The 22,477-nt window shown below is 45.0% G+C and overlaps 1 protein-coding gene across 1 annotated transcript in view; it reads left to right on the plus strand.

Moving 5' to 3' along the window:
- Window positions 1–11,317, plus strand: part of GXYLT2 (glucoside xylosyltransferase 2) — an 81,856-nt gene extending 70,539 nt beyond the window's left edge. Inside the window, exons 6-7 of the mRNA XM_056136957.1 lie at window positions 4,335–4,507; window positions 10,880–11,317. Of these exons, the coding sequence (XP_055992932.1) occupies window positions 4,335–4,507; window positions 10,880–11,062 (356 nt within the window). The 3' untranslated portion in view covers window positions 11,063–11,317. The remainder of the gene's footprint in view (window positions 1–4,334; window positions 4,508–10,879) is intronic.
- Window positions 11,318–22,477: the final 11,160 nt, after the last annotated feature.

Below are 22,477 nucleotides of genomic sequence, written 5' to 3' on the forward strand. Positions count from 1 at the left end.
GCCTACCCGCTGTGCTATCGCTCCAGCCCAAGAAAGGATAAAGAAAAAACAAAAAAAGAAAAGCACAAGGGAAGGATATACAGGGAGTGAGAACAACATTTTTGAGCTCCTATTGTGTGCCATCTTTCACAAGGATGGACAAGGTTTCTGTTCTCACAAACAAAACATTCATGTTATGTGAAATGGGGAGAAGAGTGATGGGCTCAAGAAGTGAGTCTTCTCCTTGTTTTGTTTTATCTTCTCCTCTCTCTCTCTCTCTCTCTCTCTCTCTCTCTCTCTCTCTCTCTCTCTCTCTCCCCCCCCCCCCCCCCAGTAACCCAAGGGAGTGCCAGGAAAAGTTTAGGACTCTCTGAGTCTGCTCTGAGTACCTGTGCGGCATAGACCTTACATTCCCAAGACCTCACATTCCACCAGCCCAAGACAGTCCTCAAACTGTACCTAAGTCACAGTGTTGCTACCCGATGTGGTGACCCATCACCAGATTTCTCGGGGAGCTGTGGAATTGTAGGAAAGGAAAATCAGTCTGAGATTCTATCCAAACTTTCCTGGTCCTTTGCCTTCCCTCACAGGAAAAAAAGAGAGTGAGTAATAAAGTTTTATTTAGGGCCAAAGCAATAGGACAACAGGTAGGGCATTTGTCTTGCCCTCACACATCTGAGGGAAATGCCCTACCATCTAGTCACATCCTTACCCCTCCTCACCTGACCTTTTTGTTGGTTTTGGTTTGGGAACCAACTCCAGCAGTGCTCCAGGGCTATTCCCAGATCTTTGGGGGTGGGGGGGTCTTGTGGAGCCAGAGATTAGTCAGGCTTCTGCATGCGAAGTCGGCTCTCCACCTGCTGAGCGCTCTGCCTGCAGTGGCCCAGCTTTGGGGACTCACCTTAGGGTCCTGGCCACAGATTGGAAGGAGACAAGTGAGTTGCCTGAATGTTGTCACCTCCTGCATGGCCTCCGTTATGCCCTGCACCGCACTGTTCCCAGATCATGTAGCTGAATATCTAAGCTCTTATCCAGCCCTAAGGCTGCACTTCTCCAGTGTTTAAAATGTGCTGATGAAACTATTTTTTCATCTTAAAACAGTTTAATTTGCCTTCACCTCAACGGTATGTATTTGCTTTTCTTATATAATACATAAAAATGATCTTAAGAACTGAGTCAAGAAGATTGTTTAGAGGGTTAAAATGCATGCCCTGCTCAAAGGAGCCCCAGGTTTGATCCCTGGCATAAATGGTCCTCAAAACACCACCAGGTGTGGCCAAAAAGCATAAATAAATAAGTTGAGAGAGAGAGAGGAGAGAGATTAGTCTGGGAATTTTTGGGGGGGGGTATTTTGCAGCTTATTCCTGGCTCTGTGCCCAGGGATCATTCCTGGAGGTCCTCAGGGAACCATAGAGGGCACCAGGGATTGAACCTGCTTGGCTTTGGGCAGCTGTACTATTAACTGTTCTATTTCTCTGACCCACTGAGAATGTATTTTTGTTTTGTTTTTGTTTTGGGGTCACACCTGGAGATTCTCTTTACTGTTTCTAAGCAAAGGTCAGTTGTCATGGTGATTCACTAAAATCTCATAGAGCGATGATGTGGATGTGTAGAAGTCAACTTTAAATCATATCTGTTTTGTTTCCAAGCCTTTGTATTTCACTCGTGCAAGGCACAGTCCTATAAAGAGGCTGCAAAGAGAAAGAAGCTTCTTTGGTGATGGGTTCCTAAACCACTTGGGAAAACTTTCATCAGCAATAGAAATTTCCTAGTGGCAGAAACTGGACAGTGTCCACAGAATGCTCAAGGAATGCCCATTTTGTTTTGTTTTGAATGTTGAGGATTGGGGCGGTAAGCTCACGTGGTAGAGCATGTGTGCAGGGCCCTGAGTTTGAGTCCCAGAGCTGCATGCCTCCACGCCCTTGGAACCAGCTGTAGCCCTGACGGCCCCTGAGCAATTGCCAGGCAGAAGATCAACGGCCAGGCCTGCACTCCTGGGCCCAGCATCTCTGGGATTGGCCCTTAGTCCACTGAGCACTACTGAGTGTGGGCTCTGGTTTGGTTTGGTTTTGTGTTTCAATTGCCAATTCAGTCGATTCAGTCAATCAATGCATTTACAAAAGCAGAGGTAAGAGTCTACAGCTGTTCATTCAACAAGGAATATCGGTAGGGTTTTAAGCAGAGACTGCAAATGTAAATGCCCCGGCAAATATAAGGATGGTCAAAGCCAAGGAGCGGTTGGACTGGGTTCAGGCCCAGAGCAAAGCACCAAAGATATTTAGATATTTTTGCTCATGCAGTCTTCACATCTACCCTCTGCTTCTGCATTAAAATGCAGGAAGTGGTACTAAAGCAATAGTACAGTTGGTAGGGCACTTGCTTTGCTCGCAGCCAACCTGGGTTTGATACCTGGCATCCCATATGCCAACCCCCCTAAGCACCACCAGGAGTAATTGCTGAGTGCAGAACTAGGAGTAACCTCTGAACATCACAGGGTGTGGCCCCAAAGGAAAAATAAATAAAATAAAGTGCAGAAAGCTCCCACAGCTGATCAAGGAGTTGAGATTCAAACCAGAGACTTGTGACTGTGGGTGAGCAGATGATGCTCTGACCTCTCCCAGCTATGGTGTGTGTGTGTGTGTGTGTGTGTGTGTGTGTGTGTGTGTGTGTATGCAAGTGGAGCTGAATGCAAGTAAAAGAAACATCACGGTGAAACCCAGAGTTCCCCAGAAAAGAAGAATCAAGTCTGTTCTGAGCAGTTAGGAATTTTATAGCAGATACCTGGTGTTTCTAGGTCCTGCAAGAGACAGTGCTGAGAGCATCCTACAGCCTGCCCTGATGCGTTCGTCCTTTGTTCGCCCTTGGTTTCCATCAAACTGCTTTTCTAATCACAATTCTCAATCCGCCCTGTGTGCTCACCTGCGGGGCCTCTCCCATAATCAACGATGCATTTTCAGAGTGCCATGATTCAGTGCATTTAAAGGCATCCGGTGGAGAAAACAGACCTTTATGGAGTCATGAACTTATTGGTTGTCTTTTAATCTTAGTGCCCGGGAGGAACTCTTCTAAATCAATAGGACTAAGGTAAATGTTCCATTGTTGCGTTAGAAGTGCTTGGAGACCATGCTGTTCATGCTGGCATGGTTAGAGCATGCCTGGTCTCTGCACCCACCAGATGCCAGGAGCGGCTTCCTTCCAGTGGTAATTGGGGAAAACCACAGGACCAGAGCTACAGACACCCCCCGTGCACCTGCAGTGTAGAGGCAGTTACCTTAGTACTTGCACTTCTTATGTTTCTCTTCTTGGGGTGTTTTCCAGTTGCTCTCATGGCTTTTCTTCTCCTTTGTTTGGTTTGTTTGTATCTGATTTCATGAGTGTCTGCATAAATCTTGACTATTGTTTTTCAAGTCTGTCCATTTCACAAAACTTTGGAAGAGTTTATTATAAGTGCTCTGAGCCACTGTGCCCATAGCACTCTACTAAGCATGTTATGTGGGTTTTTAAAAGTTAATCATTGGAGGGCTGGAGGGTATAGCGGGTAGGGCGTTTGCCTTGAACATGGCTGACCCAGGTTCTGTCCCCAGCAACCTATATGGTTTTCCAAGTACTGCCAGGAGTAACTGCTGAGTGCAGAGCCAGAAGTAACCCCTTGTGCATCTCCGGGTGTGACCTAAAAAGCAAAAAAAAAAAAAAGTTAATCATCCAGGGACTAGCAAGATAGTACAGCAGGTGACACACTTGTCTTGCATGCAGCTGGGCAAAGTTCAATTCTCTTGTACCCTGTATGGTCCCCCAGCACCAGCGGGAGTGATCCCTGAGTGGCAGAGACAGGAGTAAGCCCTGAGCATTGTCCCATCAACTCCTGTGAAAAAGAAAGTTCATCATCAAAAGAAGAGTTTGGGGGGCTGGAGAGATAGCACAGCGGGTAGGGCATTTGCCTTGCATGCGGCCGACCCGGGTTCAATTCCAGCATCCCATATGGTCCCCTGAGTACCGCCAGGAGTAACTCCTGAGTGCAGAGCCAGGAATAACCCCTGTGCATCGCCAGGTGTGACCCAAAAAACAAAAAAAAATAAAGAAGAGTTTGGTCAGGCCTCTTCAGCCTAGAGATAAGGGCCTGTCCCATCTGTCTCTGCCCTTATTCGCCCTCTCAGCCATGCCCTCCTTTTGGGGATGAAAGCTGCACTGTCTCTAATGCATGTCTCCTTCCATTCCTAATTCCGAAATTGGACAGAAGTGGTTATTTTTATTCTGGGCATGCCAGGGCTCTCCTTACCCTTGAGTCACGTGCAGGTGGCAGTTTTCTCACTGGGCACTGACTCATTCCCGCCCGTCTTTTCTCTTGTCACCACCAGAGAGTCTCTATGTGATCCCCTGCCAGTGGAACTACCGTCCTGATCACTGCATGTACGGAAGCAACTGCAAAGAGGCCGAGCGTGAGGGTGTATCTATCCTGCATGGGAACCGAGGCGTCTACCATGACGATAAGCAGCCGACTTTCAAAGCACTCTATGAAGCAATACGGGATGTAAGTGTGCTCCCTGCCCTCCACGGATGCTGGCTTATCAACGTGAAACAGGGCAGGCACTCTGAGCCCCAACCCCATGAACACACTCTCCGAGAGCTTCAAGTTACCTCTGCTAATGTGTTTCATGAAATCCACTAGACACCTTATACTAGATGCACTCAACTTCATATTTCCAAGTCAGTGGCTGCTTTTTGCTCCTTAAATGAGTGCACTGAAGGAGGAAGTTTTCCATCAGTAAGAGAAGCCAGGTACCATTTGACATTATGGAGGGTAAGGACTTAGGGTAAGGATAATACAATAAGAAGGGTAAGAGATGAGGCAGGAGGTAAGGCACTTGCTTTGCATGCTGCTTGTTCAGGTTCAATTCCTGCACACTCCATATGCCACCCCCATGCCCTCCCTCCCCGCCCCCCCCCCCCCCCCGCCAGCACCCTCATGCGTCATTCCTAAGTGCAGAGCCAGGATTGTCCCTAAACACTACTGGATTTGGCCTCAAAACCCCTCATACCCACAAAAAATAATGCACTAAAGAACAAAATAATTCAGTTTGAGTGGAATGTGTTGCCTGGTTGTCAGCTTCACCTTGTTGAACAATCAGATATCAAGGTAGTCGGTGAGAACCAGCAGGCCAACATAGGTCACATTCAAAGCTTTATTTATATACTACGTCTGGGTAAGCAAGAGGCAGAAAGACACTCCAGCACCCTGGTGTACCATTTTTACCCACCACAGGCTCCTGACCAAAGATTGTACCCAGAAGCTGGTGAGCATTACTAAGTGAAAGGCACCTGCCTCTTCCTGGATCCATGGGAGGGCTAGAAGGAAGGAGGCATAGAAAGGCATGGAGGCATGGAAATACAGTCAAAGAGAAACATAGCTCACATAAGCTTCCCAAGAAGCAGAAACTAGACATACTCAGCAGGCTGGACAGCTGATACAGGTCCTTGTCTACCACTTCCTAAGAAAATTGCAGGGCACGGGGATGCCAGAGCAATAGTACAGCAGGTGAGGCATTTGCCTTGCACACAGAGAACCTGGGTTCAATCTCTGGCATTCCGTATGGTCCCCTGAGCACCACCAGGAGTAATTCCTGAGTACAGAGCCAGGAGTAAGCTCTGAGTATCACCAGGTGTGGCTCAAAAACAAAACAAACAAAATTATAGGGCAGGAACCAAGTGGGTAAGGCATTTGCCTTGCATGCTGCCGACCCAAGTTCAATCCCCAACACCCATTTGGTCCCTCAAGTAACACCAGGATCCCTGAATGCAAAGCCAGGGGTAAGGCCAGAGCATCACTTGAGTATGGCCCAAAAAAAAAAAAATCACAGGACACTGTCTTTTTCCTAAGAAAACCACAGGATACTGTCTTTGCACCACACCCGATACAGGGAGGGCAGCTGTGTCTCAAGGTAATAGCTAGGCTCCAGCCTGGATGGAGCTGAACTCTCACAGCCTGAGTCTCCCCTCACCTTCTTGAAGAGGTGGTTTAGCAAGTGTTGAGGACATAGAGGTGATGTGAATTAACTTCCTGAGTAAATGGGAAGATTGGGAGAGACTTCCTTTGGAGTTCACCTAAAATCAGAGTCCTGCTGCCCCCACCTGGCCTCCCACACTCTGGGAACCTCTCCCTTCCCTGTATCCTCAGGACAGAACAGCAGTGGTGACCATCACCATGACTGTAATGGAGAGGAAGTTCCACGATGTAGAGTAGGATCTGCAGATGAAGCCCAATCTAGCTTACTGCTCAATTCTGAAAGACGGGTGGATGAATCAACTGGTTTTGTTTTAAGCAGTTAGGGGGGAAATTAAAAGAAGTCTACTTCATGACATGAGAATAAATTATATGGAATTCACACGTTAGGATTTATTAATGAAGCTGTATAGTCACAGTGACATCCATTCAATTATGTAATATTTGTGACTTTTTTCTAGCCACAACAGCATAGATGGTTACACTAACTGTGTGACCCACAAACTTCCTATCTACTCTCCAGTCCTTCATGGATATAGTTGACCAACCCTTGGCTAAAAATACGTAGACGTCGTTAGGACGTTTTCTCCTTTGCAGGGTGGCGGGCGGTTGAGGGTGTTGGAGTCACACTTGGTGGTGCTCAGGGCTTACTCCTTGTTCTGTGCTCATGGATCACTCCTGCAGGACTCAAGAGACCCTATGTGATGCTGGGGATAGAACTCCCAGGCTGGTCACATGCAAGGCATGCATCTTACCCTCTATACTACCTCTTCAGCCCTAGGAAAACTTTTCTTGGCTCTGAAACCCTCTTGAGTTCATAAACCCTCCTGAGGCTCTTGCAGGAATGAGGTTGAGGTGAATCCTTGCATGTAATAACACACCCTGTGTATATGCACTTTTGCATTTTGCTAAGGAGAATCCCAGAGAATTTCAGCTGTGGAGTTACCATAATGGTCTTTATGCTGGGAGAGTGTTTCAGATGGCCAACCTCATGCATTTTTATTCTCCTACATTTCCTGCTGTTGGATGGCAAAGGCCAGATGATTTTTGTTTTGTTTTGTTTTGTTGTTGATGTTTTGGGTTCACACCCACCATTGTTTAGGGCTTACTCCTGGCTCTGCACTCAGGGATTGCTTCTGGCAGTCTCAGTATATCGGACACCAGGGATCAAACCCTGGTCAGCCGCTTGCAAGGCTTAGGGTCTACCTGTTGTTTCGCTCCAGCTTGCACCGCCGGATTCTGTTCTCAAGAGCCTTTTTGAAAAGAGTAGCAGGTAGGCTTATTCTGATCGCCTTGGATAGCTGGGTAGCGTTAGTTTCCCAGGGCCCCATGATTGAATTACATCAGTTTATTCTGTTCTTCTGTGATGTCACCACATTTAGATATCCAAGCCCCAGATCCAGGGGCAGGTGAGAGTTTATCAATGGTCTCAGTTCTGTCAGAGAAGAAAAAGCATCCCAAAAGAGGTCTCACGTTACGAAGTGCATAATCTCCTTCTGAGAAGAAAGCCTTGTTTCTGGTAAACACACTTAGCTAAGGCTGGGGATGACCTTTAAAGGTGTTCAGACATTCTGGGAAACCAAGCGCCCACTCTTGCTGGGATGGAGGAGTACTGCCCTGCCCCCTTCACCTTTCTTTTCTTTTCTTTTCTTTTTCCTCATTCTTATCAACACTGAATCTTTAAATTGACCTGAGGGGGCTTTCCTTAGTCAACAGGATTTTTAATAAAACTTTGACACCTGCCTATCACTAAGTGGCCTGATAGATTTGAACAGGGGGAGGGAGGAAGAAGAAAGGACTGGGGCATAAGCTCTGCATGCTCAGGTTTGATACCCAGAAAAGGAAACGAAACAAAAACCCAGTATGAAGTCGGGCTAAGGTGTGACAACAGTATAAATACTTAAACATGAAAATAAAGCCCATTAATGATTAGTTTCACTAATAACTGCTCAGCTCTGGGCAATTGTGGTGACCATAAGCTCACCATTGATATATCCTAAAGGGTTTTTTTTTTTTTAATCCCTCTTTTTGGTTTTGGGCCACACTCAGCAGTGGTCAGGGCTAACTCCTGGCTCTGCCCTCAGGGTCACTCTGGGCAGACTCAGGACTGGGTTGCCAGGACTGGGGATGGAATATGGGTCAGCAGAGTGCAAGGCAATCACCCTAACTACTGCATTACTGCTCCTGCCTCCGTATACCCCAAAGTGTTGTGACCATTTTGACTTGACTCTTTCTCCTGGCTAGTCCCCCAAAATGTTGTCAGTGGGAAGGGGAGGGAGACGTGGGAGAGGCATAAAGTTTTGAGGGTGTAGCCCCAGTAGAGAGCGTGCCCCCCCCCCCACTCACTCCTTCTGGCCTACCACCACGTTGCAGGCGGAGCGAGTGCTGTGGTGGTGGAACCACTACAAGTCTCAGCTCCTGCTCAATGCTTCTGAGGCGGCTGCCGAGCTGCACTGGAGACACATCTCACCTGTGCTGAGTTGTTCCTGTGTTCCTGCCCTCCTCCTACACACATTTCTAGGGAGCCATAGTTCTCAGGCTGAGGCAGGGTTATGCCCTCCCAGGAAAAGTTCAGTCCTGACCTCTGAGACCTTTTAGGCTCACTGTCTTTTTTCACAGAGAGGAACTTTCAAGAGACAGCCAAACAGTGCAATCAAAAAAGTTTGTTAAGGGGGCTGGAGCGATAGCACAGAGGTAGGGCATTTGCTTTGCACGTGGTCAACCCGGGTTCGATTCCCAGCATCCCATATGGTCCCCAAGCACTGCCCGGAATAATTCCTGAGTGCATGAGCCAGAAGTAACCCTTGTGCATCACCGGGTCTGACCCAAAAGGCAAAAAAAAAAAAAAGAATTCTGAAAGAGTGTGTAAAGAAAGAGCACACTCCAATTAAAATGTTCCAGTACCTCCGTGCAGTGCTCTGAAAACAAAGGGAAGGAATTATGCACCCAGGCTAGGATTCTGGTGGCTCCGAATGAGTTTCTAAGGGTGCAAGCAATTGCAAATGGGAGGCTGCAAAGGATGTGACGCACCATGCACTGCCCAGATTCGGTGCGCGCAGCTGCCTCCAAATACAGCATCTAGGCCCTTTCCAGGATGGCCGGGCCTCGGGCTCCCACGGCCCAAGGAGTCACTGCCAGTGACCCAGCAGGCCTTCAGAGAGGACTTGGGTCTGCTTCATTAGTCTTCCAGGGCCCTGCTCTCTCAGTTGTCCGCTGGGGGCCTCAGCCTGTATGTTTGGGTTAGGTCTCAAGTCTGGTTTTTTTTTTTTTCATTTATGACTTTTTCATTAAATTTAAATGTATTTATTTGGGGGGAGGGTTAAGACTGTTCCCAAGTCCGTGACTAGTAATAACTCCTGGTAGTGTTAGGGAACTATGTGGTACCAGGGATTAAACTGCACTTGGCTGCATACAAGGCAAGAGCCTGAACTGAACCCCTGTACTATCTCTCCAGACCCTGTTTCTTAAGCCTGAGACTACAAATGGGATCACTCATTTTTCAGATCACATCCTGGTTTCATGGCTTCCTGATATTCATTGCCAAGCACCTCCCCACCCCCAAAGCACAGACACCACCACCACACACACACCTGACTGTTAACTTTGTTTCATTAAGCTTACTACCAAGGAAAGAAAAACTAAAAAGATTATTCACTGTATTTGGTTTGTTTGGTTCATTTTTTGTTTTAGGGTCTCTTCAGGAGATGCTTAGGGATTACTCACAGAGATGTAATTAGGGGACCGTTCAGTGATGGGGATTGAGCCTGAGACCCCACAAGAAGAGCATACACTCCAACCCTTTGAGCCATCTTCCAGCACTAATTTTGAGCACACTGTACTCTTTACCTTGTGCTCCATCTTTAGAGACATACTTTGCCTTTGTTAGTGTTTGGTTTTGGGAGGAGGGGTCCAGTCCAGCTGTGTTCAGGGCTTACTCCTGTCTGTGCTCAGGGATCACTCCTGGTGGTGCTCAGGGGACCATAGGTGGTGCCAGGAAGTTAACTGGAATTGGTTACATTCAAGGCGAGCACCTTAGTCCAGTGCTATCTCTTTGGACCAGAGTGATACTTTGCTTTCAAAATTTTAATTTTGGAGGGTTTTTTTGGGGGGGTGGAGGGGAGCGTGTTTCGAAGCCACATCATGCAGTGCTCAGAGACTATTCCTAGTGCTGGCTCCATGCTCAGGAGATCATATATGTTCCAGGATTTTGAACCAGGTCACACCAGTACAGCCCCATGCCAGGAAAATGACTTGCCTCCTATACTGTCTCTCTGACCCTAAATTTTTTTTGGTGGGGGTCACGCCTGGCGATGCCCAGGCATTACTCCTGGCTCTGCACTCAGGAATTACCCCTAGTGGTACTCAGGGGACCATATGGGATTCTGGGAATCGAACCCGGGTCGGCCGCGTGCAAGGCAAACGCTCTACCCACTGTATTATCACTCCAGCCCTCTGACCCTAAATTTTAAGAGTCTTAACTCAAATAAATCATTTTAGGGTCCATCCCCCAGCAACCCTCAGGGATTACCCCTGGCTCTGCACTCAGGAGTTACTCCTCGCAGTCTAGGGGGACCATTGGGATCCCGAGGCTTGAACCCAAATCGGTCACATGCAAGACAAGCACCTTACACTCTGTACTATACTTTCAGCCCCAAATCATTTTTTAGAAAGAGATAAAGAAACTGAAGGTCAGAGCAGGTAAATAATGGCCCAAGGTTGCGCAGTATTAAGTCAAGAATTTATCTTCAGTGCCTCAGTGATCCCTTCTGCTGCCTGTGAACATAGACTCTGAGACTCCTCGTGTGGTTCTGATTGTTCCTGCTTCATATTACAATGAAAGTTATTTGCATTTTCAGTGACATTTGAGTAATTCAAATTTTTCTTTCTTTCATTATTTTTCAGTTTCCCTTTCAAGACAATCTCTTTCAATCTATGTACTACCCTCTTCAGCTGAAGTTTCTGGAGACTGTGCATACCTTGTGTGGACGAATCCCACAAGTTTTTCTGAAGCAAATTGAGAAAACAATGAAACGGGCTTATGAGAAACACGTGATTATCCGTGTTGGCCCCAACCAGATGCATTGAATGATTTGTATCATCGGGAGTCAGTTAGGTATCTCATGAACCATGTTTCTCTTTAAGCTGTCTGGATCATTTTTTGTATGAATATTTAATGGTGCTCTATGACAATTGAGTTTTAAATGCCTTATTAAATGTTTCTCAATGCCCCTAAGAGGTAATATGCTTACCTTTCCCCATCTACAATGCTACTTATGACTCTGGGTTTGTTTCTAAACTATACTATTTCTTATATAACATTGTTGAGCTAGCTGTAAAAAGAATTTTTTGTCTTCCAATTCCTGTTAAATGTCTGAAACAATGTCCTTGAAATCTGCTACATTATATGCTTCCTATTCCTTAGACTTTCTATGCAATAATGACCCCCCCACCTCCTTGTTATAATGCAACACTGTTTGTTCTTAAAACACATTTTTAAAAATTTGAACTGAAGAATAGGTCATAATCAAGATTAGATTATCCAAAATCCTTCCAATCGGTGGAATAGTATAATTTTAAATGTATTTTATTTCAGCCTTCTTTATATTTATTTGCTGTATATCTTTTCCATTGCAGAGCATTGCTAAAAAAGTGAATCTGAGTGAAAACTGGCCCCACGCTGAGATTTTTATGTAGTTAACTAGAAAAATTATAAAAATAAAGATTTTGCACTCTTTATATACATCTGGCAGAAGCATCTAAATTGTAATTTAATTGGGTATCTCTGGATATCCTTTGCAAGGAAACTATACACACTTTTCCATACAGTGGTGGAAAAGAAAATCGTAAGGCATGTCTCTGTAACCGTGACTTCTGAAAGGAAATTCAATCATTGTGTTCAACCTGTCAGGTCTGTTTTGCAAAGACGTGTACTGTGTGTTTTCTCACAGGCAAAATGTTTTGTCTTTGACATCATCAATAGGTTTGACTTTCTTTCCTTAAACACTTGAATACTTGAGCAGTAGGTAGACATGAAACACCTACTTGTAGTTTAATATGTCCAAGGTAAAGAGCTTCACTGATTCTCGGGGGGCGGTGGGGATTCAATTTCCAATCAGACCTTAAAAAGTCTGAGTGTTTTGGTTTACTCTGAGGGACCAGGCAAATTCTATCTCCCAGCTATAGTGAAGGAAGTTCTATATTCTAATCCCCAAAGTAATAGAACTTCATTATCCTTGATTGTTCTTATAGCAAGTATCAGGATAAGGGCATTTTGTATTATGCTTTATGTATCTTCAAAATATACACCCAAATAATCACTTTGATGTTTGCAGCAACCTAGTAAAACTTAGTAGGGTCCTGTGTCATTTCCAGTAAGCAAATTAGGGAAATGTAGCACAAAGAAACATACCCAGTGTACTTGCTGTTCTGTGAAATATTGCTGGCATATAGAAGATGCACCCCAAAGTCTACAAAGTCAGGGTAGTAATGTTAACTTTCCTTTTGCTCAGCTGTGTGGCCTGTGGTTTGTTATTTTTGTTAAGGAAACCACTATTATGTTGTAAAACTCATAACATAACCACTATTATTTTGTAAAACTTGCTATTGTCTCTTTCCCCATTTCACCACTAGAAGTAACATCATTCATTGCTAACATCTAAAGAATACTGAACAATTTTCATATTGTCTTTTGGATAGGGGAAGTTGCATTCTCTATACTCTCAAATAGGGTTTTAGTGAAATTTTCATTCTGTTCTGTTTCTACTCGTTTAGCCTGACCAGTAATCCCACAAATATTCCTCAGATTCATTGGTGTTTCATAGATCTAAAGAAGTTCCTTTTCTCCTTCTGTGAGTTTCTACAAAAACATCTGCTGTAAGAGTAATAGCAAAACTTTTTCCTTCTTGAATAGGATGTGCGCTTAACTCTTAGTTTGATTCTCTTCTGAATAAACAGTCTTTCCAGCAAAAGTCAATGATAGAACTCTAAAGCATTCTAGAATGAGGCATTTTGAGAACGTTAAACCTTAGACTCCTGTTTCTTTTTGCCTTGGACCTCCTTCACTGTGTCCTGAAACTTTAGGTGAGTTTTGGGAAGAGCTTATAGACACAATGTCTTTCTAGTCTGCGTATCTGAAAGTGGTAAGTACACACCACACACACACACACACATACACACACAAACATCCCACACTCTTACAGTGTTACCCCGAAAGAGTATTTTCTCTAATTTGAAAGTAGGGACCCCTCCACCCAGGCTGTAGGCTCAGTGCATAGTCTGCATTTACGAGCCCTGGGGTTGATCTCCAGCGTGAATGCGCGCGTGCTTGCACACACACACACACACACACACACACACACACACACAAAAGCAGGAGGGAAGAAGTATGGGAGGGAGAAAACTATGGAAGTCACTAATTTTAATGTGGTGGATGCAGTTCCTGCAATGTGTTCGGGTGTGCAACAGTTATGTTGCTGAAATCCATACTGGGGAGAGACATTATGCTTCTCTAATCCTGTTCTGTCTAATTGTTTGTAAAACAGTGTTTTATGTATATAGCTGGAGAGTTCCTGTCAAGAATAAGGTAACACTTTCCAACAAAAAATTGTGGCCAGCCTAGAGAGATAGTATAGTGGGTAGGGCACTTGACAACCCAGGCTTGATCCCCAGCACCCCATATGGTGTTCCAAGCACCATCAGAAGTAATTCCTGAGTGTTGAGCCAGGAGTAACCTCTGAGCATTGCTGGGTGTGGCCTCCCAAAAGCAAATAAAATTTTTTAAAAGAAAATATTTTTCAAAAAATGTTGTTATGACCATTTTTATATGCATCAAAATTGAGATGTTCAATTATAGTGAAATGCTAAATATATATATATATAGATATATATCACTGTCCTCCCATTGTTCATCCATTTGCCTCAAGTGGGCACCAATAACATCTCTGTGAGACTTGTTGTTACTGTTTTTGGCATATCGAATATAACATGGGGAACTTGCTGGCTCTGCCATGTGGGTGGGATACTCTCGGTAACTTGCCAGTCTCTCTGAGAGGAATGGAGGAATCAAACCTGGGTTGGCCACATGCAAGGCAAACACCCTACCCGCTGTGCTATCACACACATTGCAGAATTACTTTTTTTTTTAAATATCAATATCAGAAAATTGAATGATAATGAAAATTCTAATATTTGGGAAACTGAAATGTAACTCAATGATAGTATTCTTATCTTGCATATCTGAGCCCCTGGCTTTGAACCATGGCACAGGAAAGCATACAAGCAAGAGAAAGGGAGTAGGACTGGAGTAATAGTACAGTAGGTAGGACACTTGCCTTGTATGTGGCTGACCTGGGTTCAATCCCCAGCATCCCATATGGTGCCCTAAGGACCACCAGGAGTAAAAATTGCTGAATTCAGAATTAGGAATAACCTGAGCATCACTGGATATGACTCCTTCTCCTGCCCAAAAAAAAACTAAGGAAGGAAGGAAAGACCAAAATTAAAAGATAGGGAACCAGAGAAACAGTACTGCAGATAGAGTGCTTGCCTTGCGTGTGACTGACCAAGATGTGATCCCTGAGCATAGAGCCAGGAGTAAGCCCTGATCATCACTGGGTATGGCTCCAAACAAAAAATTAAAAGTCCTTAACTAGGTGCGGGAGTGATACTATAGCAGGTAGGGTGTTTGTCTTGCACCTGGCCAGCCCAGTTTTGATCCTTGGCACCACTAAGCTCTGCCAGGAGTGATCCGTGAGTCAGGAGTCCTGAGAACTCCAGGTGTGCATGTGTGTATGTGGGGGGGGGGGATAGATTTCCCCCCTTTAACTTAATTTTCATTCAACTTTCATAAGGATAAAATAGCACTTAGGATAAGTTTTTGGTTTCCCCGACCCCACCCCCCACCTCTGTGTTTTCAGCCACAGAGCTTTCTCCCAGCTTTGCACTCAGGGATCACTCCTGGTAGATCTTAGGGGATCATATGGGATGCTGGGGATCAAACTTGGGTCAGCCGCGTGCAAGGCAATCACCTTACCCACTGTACTATCTCTCTGGCGCCCTGATACTACAAGTTACATATTCAGTGTTTCAATTGCAAATAATATGGTAAGCAATCTTTCTTGTTTTCCTTTTTTTTGTTGTTGTTGTTGTTTTTTGGCGAAATGCAGTATTCAACCAGCAGTGCTCAGAGTTTACTCCTGGCTCTGTGCTCAGGGATCACTCCTAGTATGGTTCAGGGGACCATATGTCATGGTAGGGATTGAATCCAGGTCAGCCACATGAAAGGAAAATGCACTACCTGTTGTACTATCTCTCACACCCCATTTTTTTTTCTTTTGGCTGTTAGGTTTGTTTTTTTTTTTAATCTTCCTCTTTTTCACTTTTCTAAGTGAAGCTTATGAGTAGCAGAGTGACAAACTGGGGATCCTTGTGCAGAAAGAACTAAATTCTCTTCCTTAGATGGAATGAATTTTCCAAAGCTTTGTTGTTTGTTTTGCGTTGCCAGTGCTGGAGATGAATCCAAGACTTGTGTCCTTATACTTGAACTTCAGTCTTAGCCCTTTTGGAAATGTGTTACGATGGTTGATTTGGGAGGACCATGAAGGGCTGGGATCAAACCCAGGACTCCTGCAACCTTGGAGTCATTCTCCAGCACTCCCCCCCGCAAAAAAAATTTAAAAAGCAACAACAGGCAGACACACACACACACACACACACACACACACACACACACATACACTCCACATGTCTCTGAAAGGAGCCAATTTTGTTGTGCTCTGTTCATTGGAAAGTTATCCACTGTCCACTGTCCACTGTCCTCCCATTGTTCATCGATTTGCTTAAGCAGGACCAGTAACCTCTCCATTGTGAGGCTTGTTGTTACTGGGTTTGGCATATTGAGTATGTCACGGGTAGCTTGCCAGGCTTTGCCATGCAGGCGAGATACTCTCAGTAGCTTGCCAGGCTCTCTGAGAGGGGCGGAGGAATCGAACCCAGGTCAGCTGACCTGGCTGCATGTAAGACAAACGCCTTACCCACTGTGCTATCACTCCAGCCCATTGGAAAGTTATAGACAATAAAATATTAGATCAAATCATTTCACAATTGATGTGAAATGCTGGTAGTGCTAGTAGTGCTTTTTCAGGTTTAAAATGGAAAAAATACAGCTTTAGCCCAGTTTTTGTCATTTGCAGGCTAAAACTGGAAATATTCTCTTGAGTGTTCAAGACAAAGCTCTTGTGTTTGTTTACCAAATGCATAAATATGTAAGAACCATGTTAATTTCTGCTTCATCAGTTTTACATTTATTTTCTTCCTGAAAAGTGTATCCATTGATTATAGCTCCCAAGGAGACTCTGAATGCATTCTTTTTAGTTTGGAAAACTTGAAAGTTTTTCCTTGGAAAGAATTGATCATAAAACAAAATACCCCACTTTCGAAAAGGAATTGCTAACACAAGTTAAAAGGAACATAATATTATGATGTTATTTTGTCTTTATCTTTCTAAATGTCATCTACTCTTTAACCTTTTTTTTTAAATTAAAGGCTTTTAAAAAGGCATATCTTTGGTCTTATTTTGGAAGTGTTTATTTTATAAGACATCAAGATAAAATTTGTTTTCTGAATTCAGCAAAGACTTTACTTAAGGGAAGGAAAAGAAAGGGAAAAGAATGTAGGGAAGTGCCCAAATTATGGGGCAGGGTTTCCTAAAAAAGGATTTCTTCAAGTTAAAATTTTTATGTTGGGGCCGGAGTGATAGTACAGTGGGTAGCGTGTTTGTCTTGCACACGGCCAACCTGGATTTGATCCCCAGCATCCCATATGGTCCCCTGAGCCTGCCAGGAATGATCCCCAAGTGAAGAGCCAGGAGTAACCTCGGAGAACCACTGGTGTGATCCAAAAAACCAAACCAAAACAAAAAATGTTTTACAATGTTAGCTTGTTAACAAAGACCTGGTTTAGGCCCAAGTGAATAGGGTGTGAGTTCAATCCTCAGGGTCAAAATATACACCAATCACAGCCCAGGAACGGGCCTTCTGGCTACTGATCAAGCTGCTTAAGCCATGATCCCAGAGACTCAGAAATAAATCTCGGAACCCAGTGGCTTTTGGCAGAAATCCCTCCTGATTTAATTATTAAAATTTCAGAATTCCAAAATCACATGGCTGCTACCACAGCCATGTGACATCATATGCAATCAGCAGTAGAAAACAGATTGTCTAATGTTGACTTTTCAGCAGATCTGAGTGTTGGGGTAAAATCCCAAATAATAATGGTGGGTCTGGTGTTGAAATATTGAATGTAATCAAAGTAGAGAGAGAGTAATGTGGAAATCATCTGCCCCACAGGTAGGGGGAGGGGTATACTGGGGTTTTTGGTGGTAGAAAATGTGCACTGGTGAAGTAACGGGTGTTTCATTGTTGTATGACCAAGACTTACACCCGAAAGCTTTGTAACTGCTCTCACGGTGATTCAATAAATAAATTTATTGAGAAAAAAAAAAAAACATACACCAAGTGGGATCCTGGTCGGCTGCTGTTAAGCCTGGCAGCTCTGCCTGCATCATTCCTGGCATCACAGCAATTCCCAGCTACCCCAGACAGCAAGGGGTGCAGCTTCTGGCGAGCACCATAACTGAAAAGATGTTGTATGAGCACCAAGGATAGTTCTGGCAAACACCTCAACTGTGACTTCCAAGGTCCACTGGGTCTTCTGCCATGAGCAGACCAAGTGAGAGACACTGGGATGGACCTAGAGAGCTCTCTACTGGCAACCTGCTTACAGCCGGGAGATGGCAACCCCTACCCTCAAAGTCACCGTCTTGTCTGCTCAGCCAAAAGAAGTGGAAAAGAGATACAGGAATCAAGTTCTTGGAGAGGGTGGGCGTCAAATGGAACAATAACTTTCTGGTGGGCCGGACCCCTGGTTCACACATCTACAAGCCTAAATAAAGTAAGCTTTGGGGAAAGGTAAACTGAGCTCTTAGCTTTTGGGACAGTTGTTCTTGCCTAAACAAATTTCTGTCTTCTAATTTTTATTACTGAGCTAGTTTCAACCCCACTATCAGTTCTTTCATAATTTGTTTGAGTTTGTTTTTTCTTTTTTTAGGGTTGGGGGTAATTCTTAGGACTTACTCCTGGCTCTGTGCTCAGGGATCACTCTAAACAGTGCTCAATGGACCATAAATGGTTCTGGGAAGCTAGGTGGACCATATTCAAGGCAAGTACCTATCTCTCCAGGCCTTCATCTTGTGTGTGTGTGTGTGTGTGTGTGTGTGTGTGTGTGTGTGTGTTTGAGCCATACCCAGTAGTGCACAAGACTTACTCCTGGCCCTGCATCAGGGATCACTCCTGGTCCCATAAATGGTGCTGGAGAGTGAGCCCTGGTCAACTGCATGCAAGGTAAGCGTCTGACCTGCTATACTCTCCAGTCCTTTCATCTCTGTGGAATTGGTATGGCAAGTCAAATCTGCACTTCCTGTAGTAGGGGTGACATGGGAATGTGAGAGTTTGACGTGTTTAGAGAAGTATCCCTTTGTCCCATTTTCCGGGGATTATGTTATCTAGAATAAGGGGAAGCTGTTTTTTTATGAGATATTTCCCTTTCGTTTATTTAGTCCCCACTGTTAGTTGGAAATCGGGTGCCAATTCAGATCTGCCTATTTCCTGCTGAACAGGGTCATCATGGAGAGAAGGGTAGAACAGAGCAAACTGACGAGGGGGGGGGCAGTACATATCCCTGTAAAGATAAGCTGTGTTGTATCTTCAGGATTTTTCCCATGAAAGAAAACTTTTACCCAAACCACATTTGAGGGTGAAAGATTTTTGCTTCTTTACAGTGATGTAGGCAGGTAGATAGGGAAAGGCTCTCTGCAATGAAACAAAGTCTCATAGAAGAATTCTAGGACCGACCCACCCTGTGGACACAGAGAATAAAGACTTGATAAGACCATCCCCAGACCCTGAAAATATGGGCCTCCTCCCCATGAAATTCCTCCTTTCCGAAAACCCCCCTTTCAATCCGGTTGACTCCAGCAACCCAGCCCAAAGGAGATTCCAGGACATTCCAAGTCAGATGATTCTCGAACCCCCTTTCAATCCGGTTGACTCCAGCGACCCAGCCCCAAGGAGATTCCAGGACATTCCAAGTCAGATGATTCTCGAACCCCCTTTCAATCCAGTTAACTCCAGCGACCAAGCCCCAAGGAGATTCCAGAACATTCCGAGTCAGAAGGATCTATAAGAGCCAGCTCGAGAGCCCACTTGGCGCTCTCTCCACCCTCGGAGAAGCCCGCGTTCCCTCTGGACGCGTTACTCTCTCTCTCTTACTCTCCATTCCCCCACTTATCCGCTTATCCCTTTCTCTCCCTCTCCAAAAGCCTCCAAATAAAACCTGTTACTTCACTGCTTGTCTACTCCTGAAATTCTTTTCTGCGAGCGAGACAAGAACCCCAGAAACCTCGGGTAAGGCTTGGGACTGGTCTCTCCTTTCCTGCAAAGAGCGAATTCTCGCCCCAGCTTGAGTCCGTGGCTCCCCGAGCAATCAGGTGGTGGGGATTAAGTCCCGTGCCGAGAAGATCAAGCGGACTTCAGGTGTGGCTTGAGGGCCACCTTGCGGGGCTGGCGGGGCTTAGGCCCGTGCCGAGCAGGTGCTCACTGCAGACTTTACCGGTCCTAGCCTACCCAGGATCCCGGGAGACAGAGGCGGGTGGGGAGAAAGTGACCGTCTTTCTCCTCCCCACTTCACATAAGTCACCCGTGGGTCCCACCGACATCAACAGTACCACCTTTAGAACGTCTCAAAAGTTCCATTAATCAGGAGTTGTTTTGTTCAAGTATTTCATTGATCCATTCTGTTCTGAGGATGGAACACGCTGCTCAAAGAGTTTTGTCTAGGGGACAGAGAGATAGTACAAGGGTTAAGGTGCTTGCCTTGCATGCTGCCAACCCCACTTCAATCTCTGGTATTGCATATGGTTCCCTGAGCCCGCAGGGAGTGACCCTGAGCATAGAACTGGGGATATGCCCATAATAGGACCTGGGTGTGCCTCCTCCCCACAAAAAAAGGAAGTTGTGTTTAGTTCCTCAGTGCAAGCTAAGAGACAAGAAGAAAAGAAATTTCAATGGAAGTAAAGTGAAAATGCAATTAAGTGTTGTAAGGACAATAAAACAACCCAATTACTGTGGTAGTCTCTATCAAGCTCTCCAGTGCCTTCTTGCCTGGTCTGCAGGGGAGAACTCCCTGAATTCTTAACCAATTGTCAATATACTGAAAATCAGAAATGCTCATCCAGGGACTGGAGCGATAGTACAGCGGGTAGGGCATTTGCCTCTCACGTGGTCGATCTGGGTTCGATTCTCAGCATCCCATATGGTCCCCCCCGAGCACCGCCAGGAGTAATTCCTGAGTGCATGAGTCAGGAGTAACCCTGTGCAATGCCAGGTGTGATCCAAGAGGCAAAAAAAAAAAAAAAAAAAGAAGAAAAGAAAAAAAAATGCTTGTCCAGAAAATCACAGAGTTGCAGGGAGGTGGGTGGGTAGGTGGGGCGGGGAGATAATGTACTTTGGGGCAATAATAATAAAACTTAAGAAGAGATTTTCTAGCCCTTAAGTAACACAAAAACATGCAGAGCACTTTTTTTTTGTTTTGTTGTTTTGTTTTCTGTGTCACCCCAGGCTATGCTCAGGGGTCATGCCTGCTGGGATCATGACCAAATGGGGTGCTGGGGATCAAACTGGGTCAGTTACACCCAACACAAAAGCCCTACCCACTGTACTATTGCTCCAGGCCCCCTGAGGCCACAACACTTTGAAATGCAAATCCTGAACTCTTTGGAGCTAGAGTAACAGGCACCACCCACATGCACAAATCCAAGACTCTCCTCAGAGAAAGGTGGACCCCCTCAGGAAAGGAAAAGCAACAGAAGAATCAAGATTATGAAGAGAAGAACATCAATAGTGCAAGGAATGAGATTATGAGAATATTATCAACAGTGCAAGGCTTTCCTGTGACAATGCCCAGAATAATTTATTTTCTGCTCGGAGGTTACTCCTGGTTCTGTGCTCAGGAATTACTCCTGGCAGTGCTCAAGGGATTATATGGGATGCCTGGGACTGAACAGTGTTGGCTGAGTGCAAGGCAAATGCCCTACCTGATATTCTATCGCTCTGACTCCAGCCCACATTAATTTGCATGTTTTCAAAACTCCAGGAAAAAACATTTGAAGGAGATAAATCAAAGCTCTTCCCAATGAACTGGATACTACATTGGGTAAGAAACTCCTTACCTCATTGCATGCCTCTGACCTGGGTTCGATACCTACTTTCCCATAGGGTCCCCAGAGACCACCAGGACTGATCTCTCAGTGCATACCCAGGAGCATGCCCTGAGCACCACCAGTTGTGGCAGAAAAACTCCCCAAATCCATTCAGGGCTTGCTCTTTGTTTTCCTTTGAACACGTGTTGTGTCTCGCTTGCTTGGCCCTATGCCTCTTTGTTTGCTTTCTCTACTTTGGAGGCGCCCGTATTCTCTCTTGAAAACCCATTTCCTCTTTCTCCTCTCTCACATCTTTCTAAACAAGTTTCATTCAGTAAAAATTAATGCGCTACACTACTTTGCCTCCTCCTGAAATTCTTTCTGGTAAGGGAAGGTGATGGACCCAGAATGCCTGTGCCAAGGTTAGGACTGACTCTCCTTTCCTGCACAGAGCAAGTCCTCACTCCAGCCTGAGTCCACAGCTCCCAAGAAATATGATGGTGGTGATCATATCCCATCCCTGCAGAACACGTGGACTCCCAATCCGCACCAGCCTGTACCTGCTAATTCTGGGTGTACCTGCTAACTCTTTTATCTATCCTAATGTGCCTGTTAACATAAACAATGGCTCATGTGTCTGGGGCCAGGGAATCAGGGTGGGAGAGCAGAAATCATAATAAATGGCCAGCCATTTCCCTTGCTTGAGGCGGTGGAGACTGACTTGCAAACTGGACAAGCCACAAAGACCATCTGTCTCATTATTTTTGACCTACCCTGCTGGACAGCAGTCTAAGCTGCAAGTCTGATTGGTTTTATTGAGATAAATTACAATATAGGACTAAGTCCTGGGCACCACTGGGTATGGTTTCAAACTCAAAAAATATTAAATTAGCTAAAATTGAAAATGGGAACTTGGGGTGTGACTCGGAGATGGAGCACATGCCTTGTATGTATGAAGCCCTGGATTTGGTTCCTTGCACAATAAAAAGAAAATAAATATGGACCAGAGAGATAATACTGTGGGTAAAGTCCTGCCAGTGTTCAACCCAGATTTGATCCCCAACACCACACATGGTACTTCTCTGAACACTGCCAGGAGTGACCCCTGAGCACAGTGTCAGGAAAAAGCCCTGAGCACTGCTAGTTATGGCAGAGAACCCTGCCAAAGAAATATAAATAAATAAAGTAACCCTAAGCATCTTAATTTAAAACCAATTCCTATCGGCAGAGCTTTTTAATACACTGGA

Source organism: Sorex fumeus, unplaced genomic scaffold (assembly GCF_029834395.1).
Source record: "Sorex fumeus unplaced genomic scaffold, SorFum_2.1 ptg000122l, whole genome shotgun sequence".
Lineage (NCBI taxonomy): Eukaryota > Metazoa > Chordata > Mammalia > Eulipotyphla > Soricidae > Sorex > Sorex fumeus.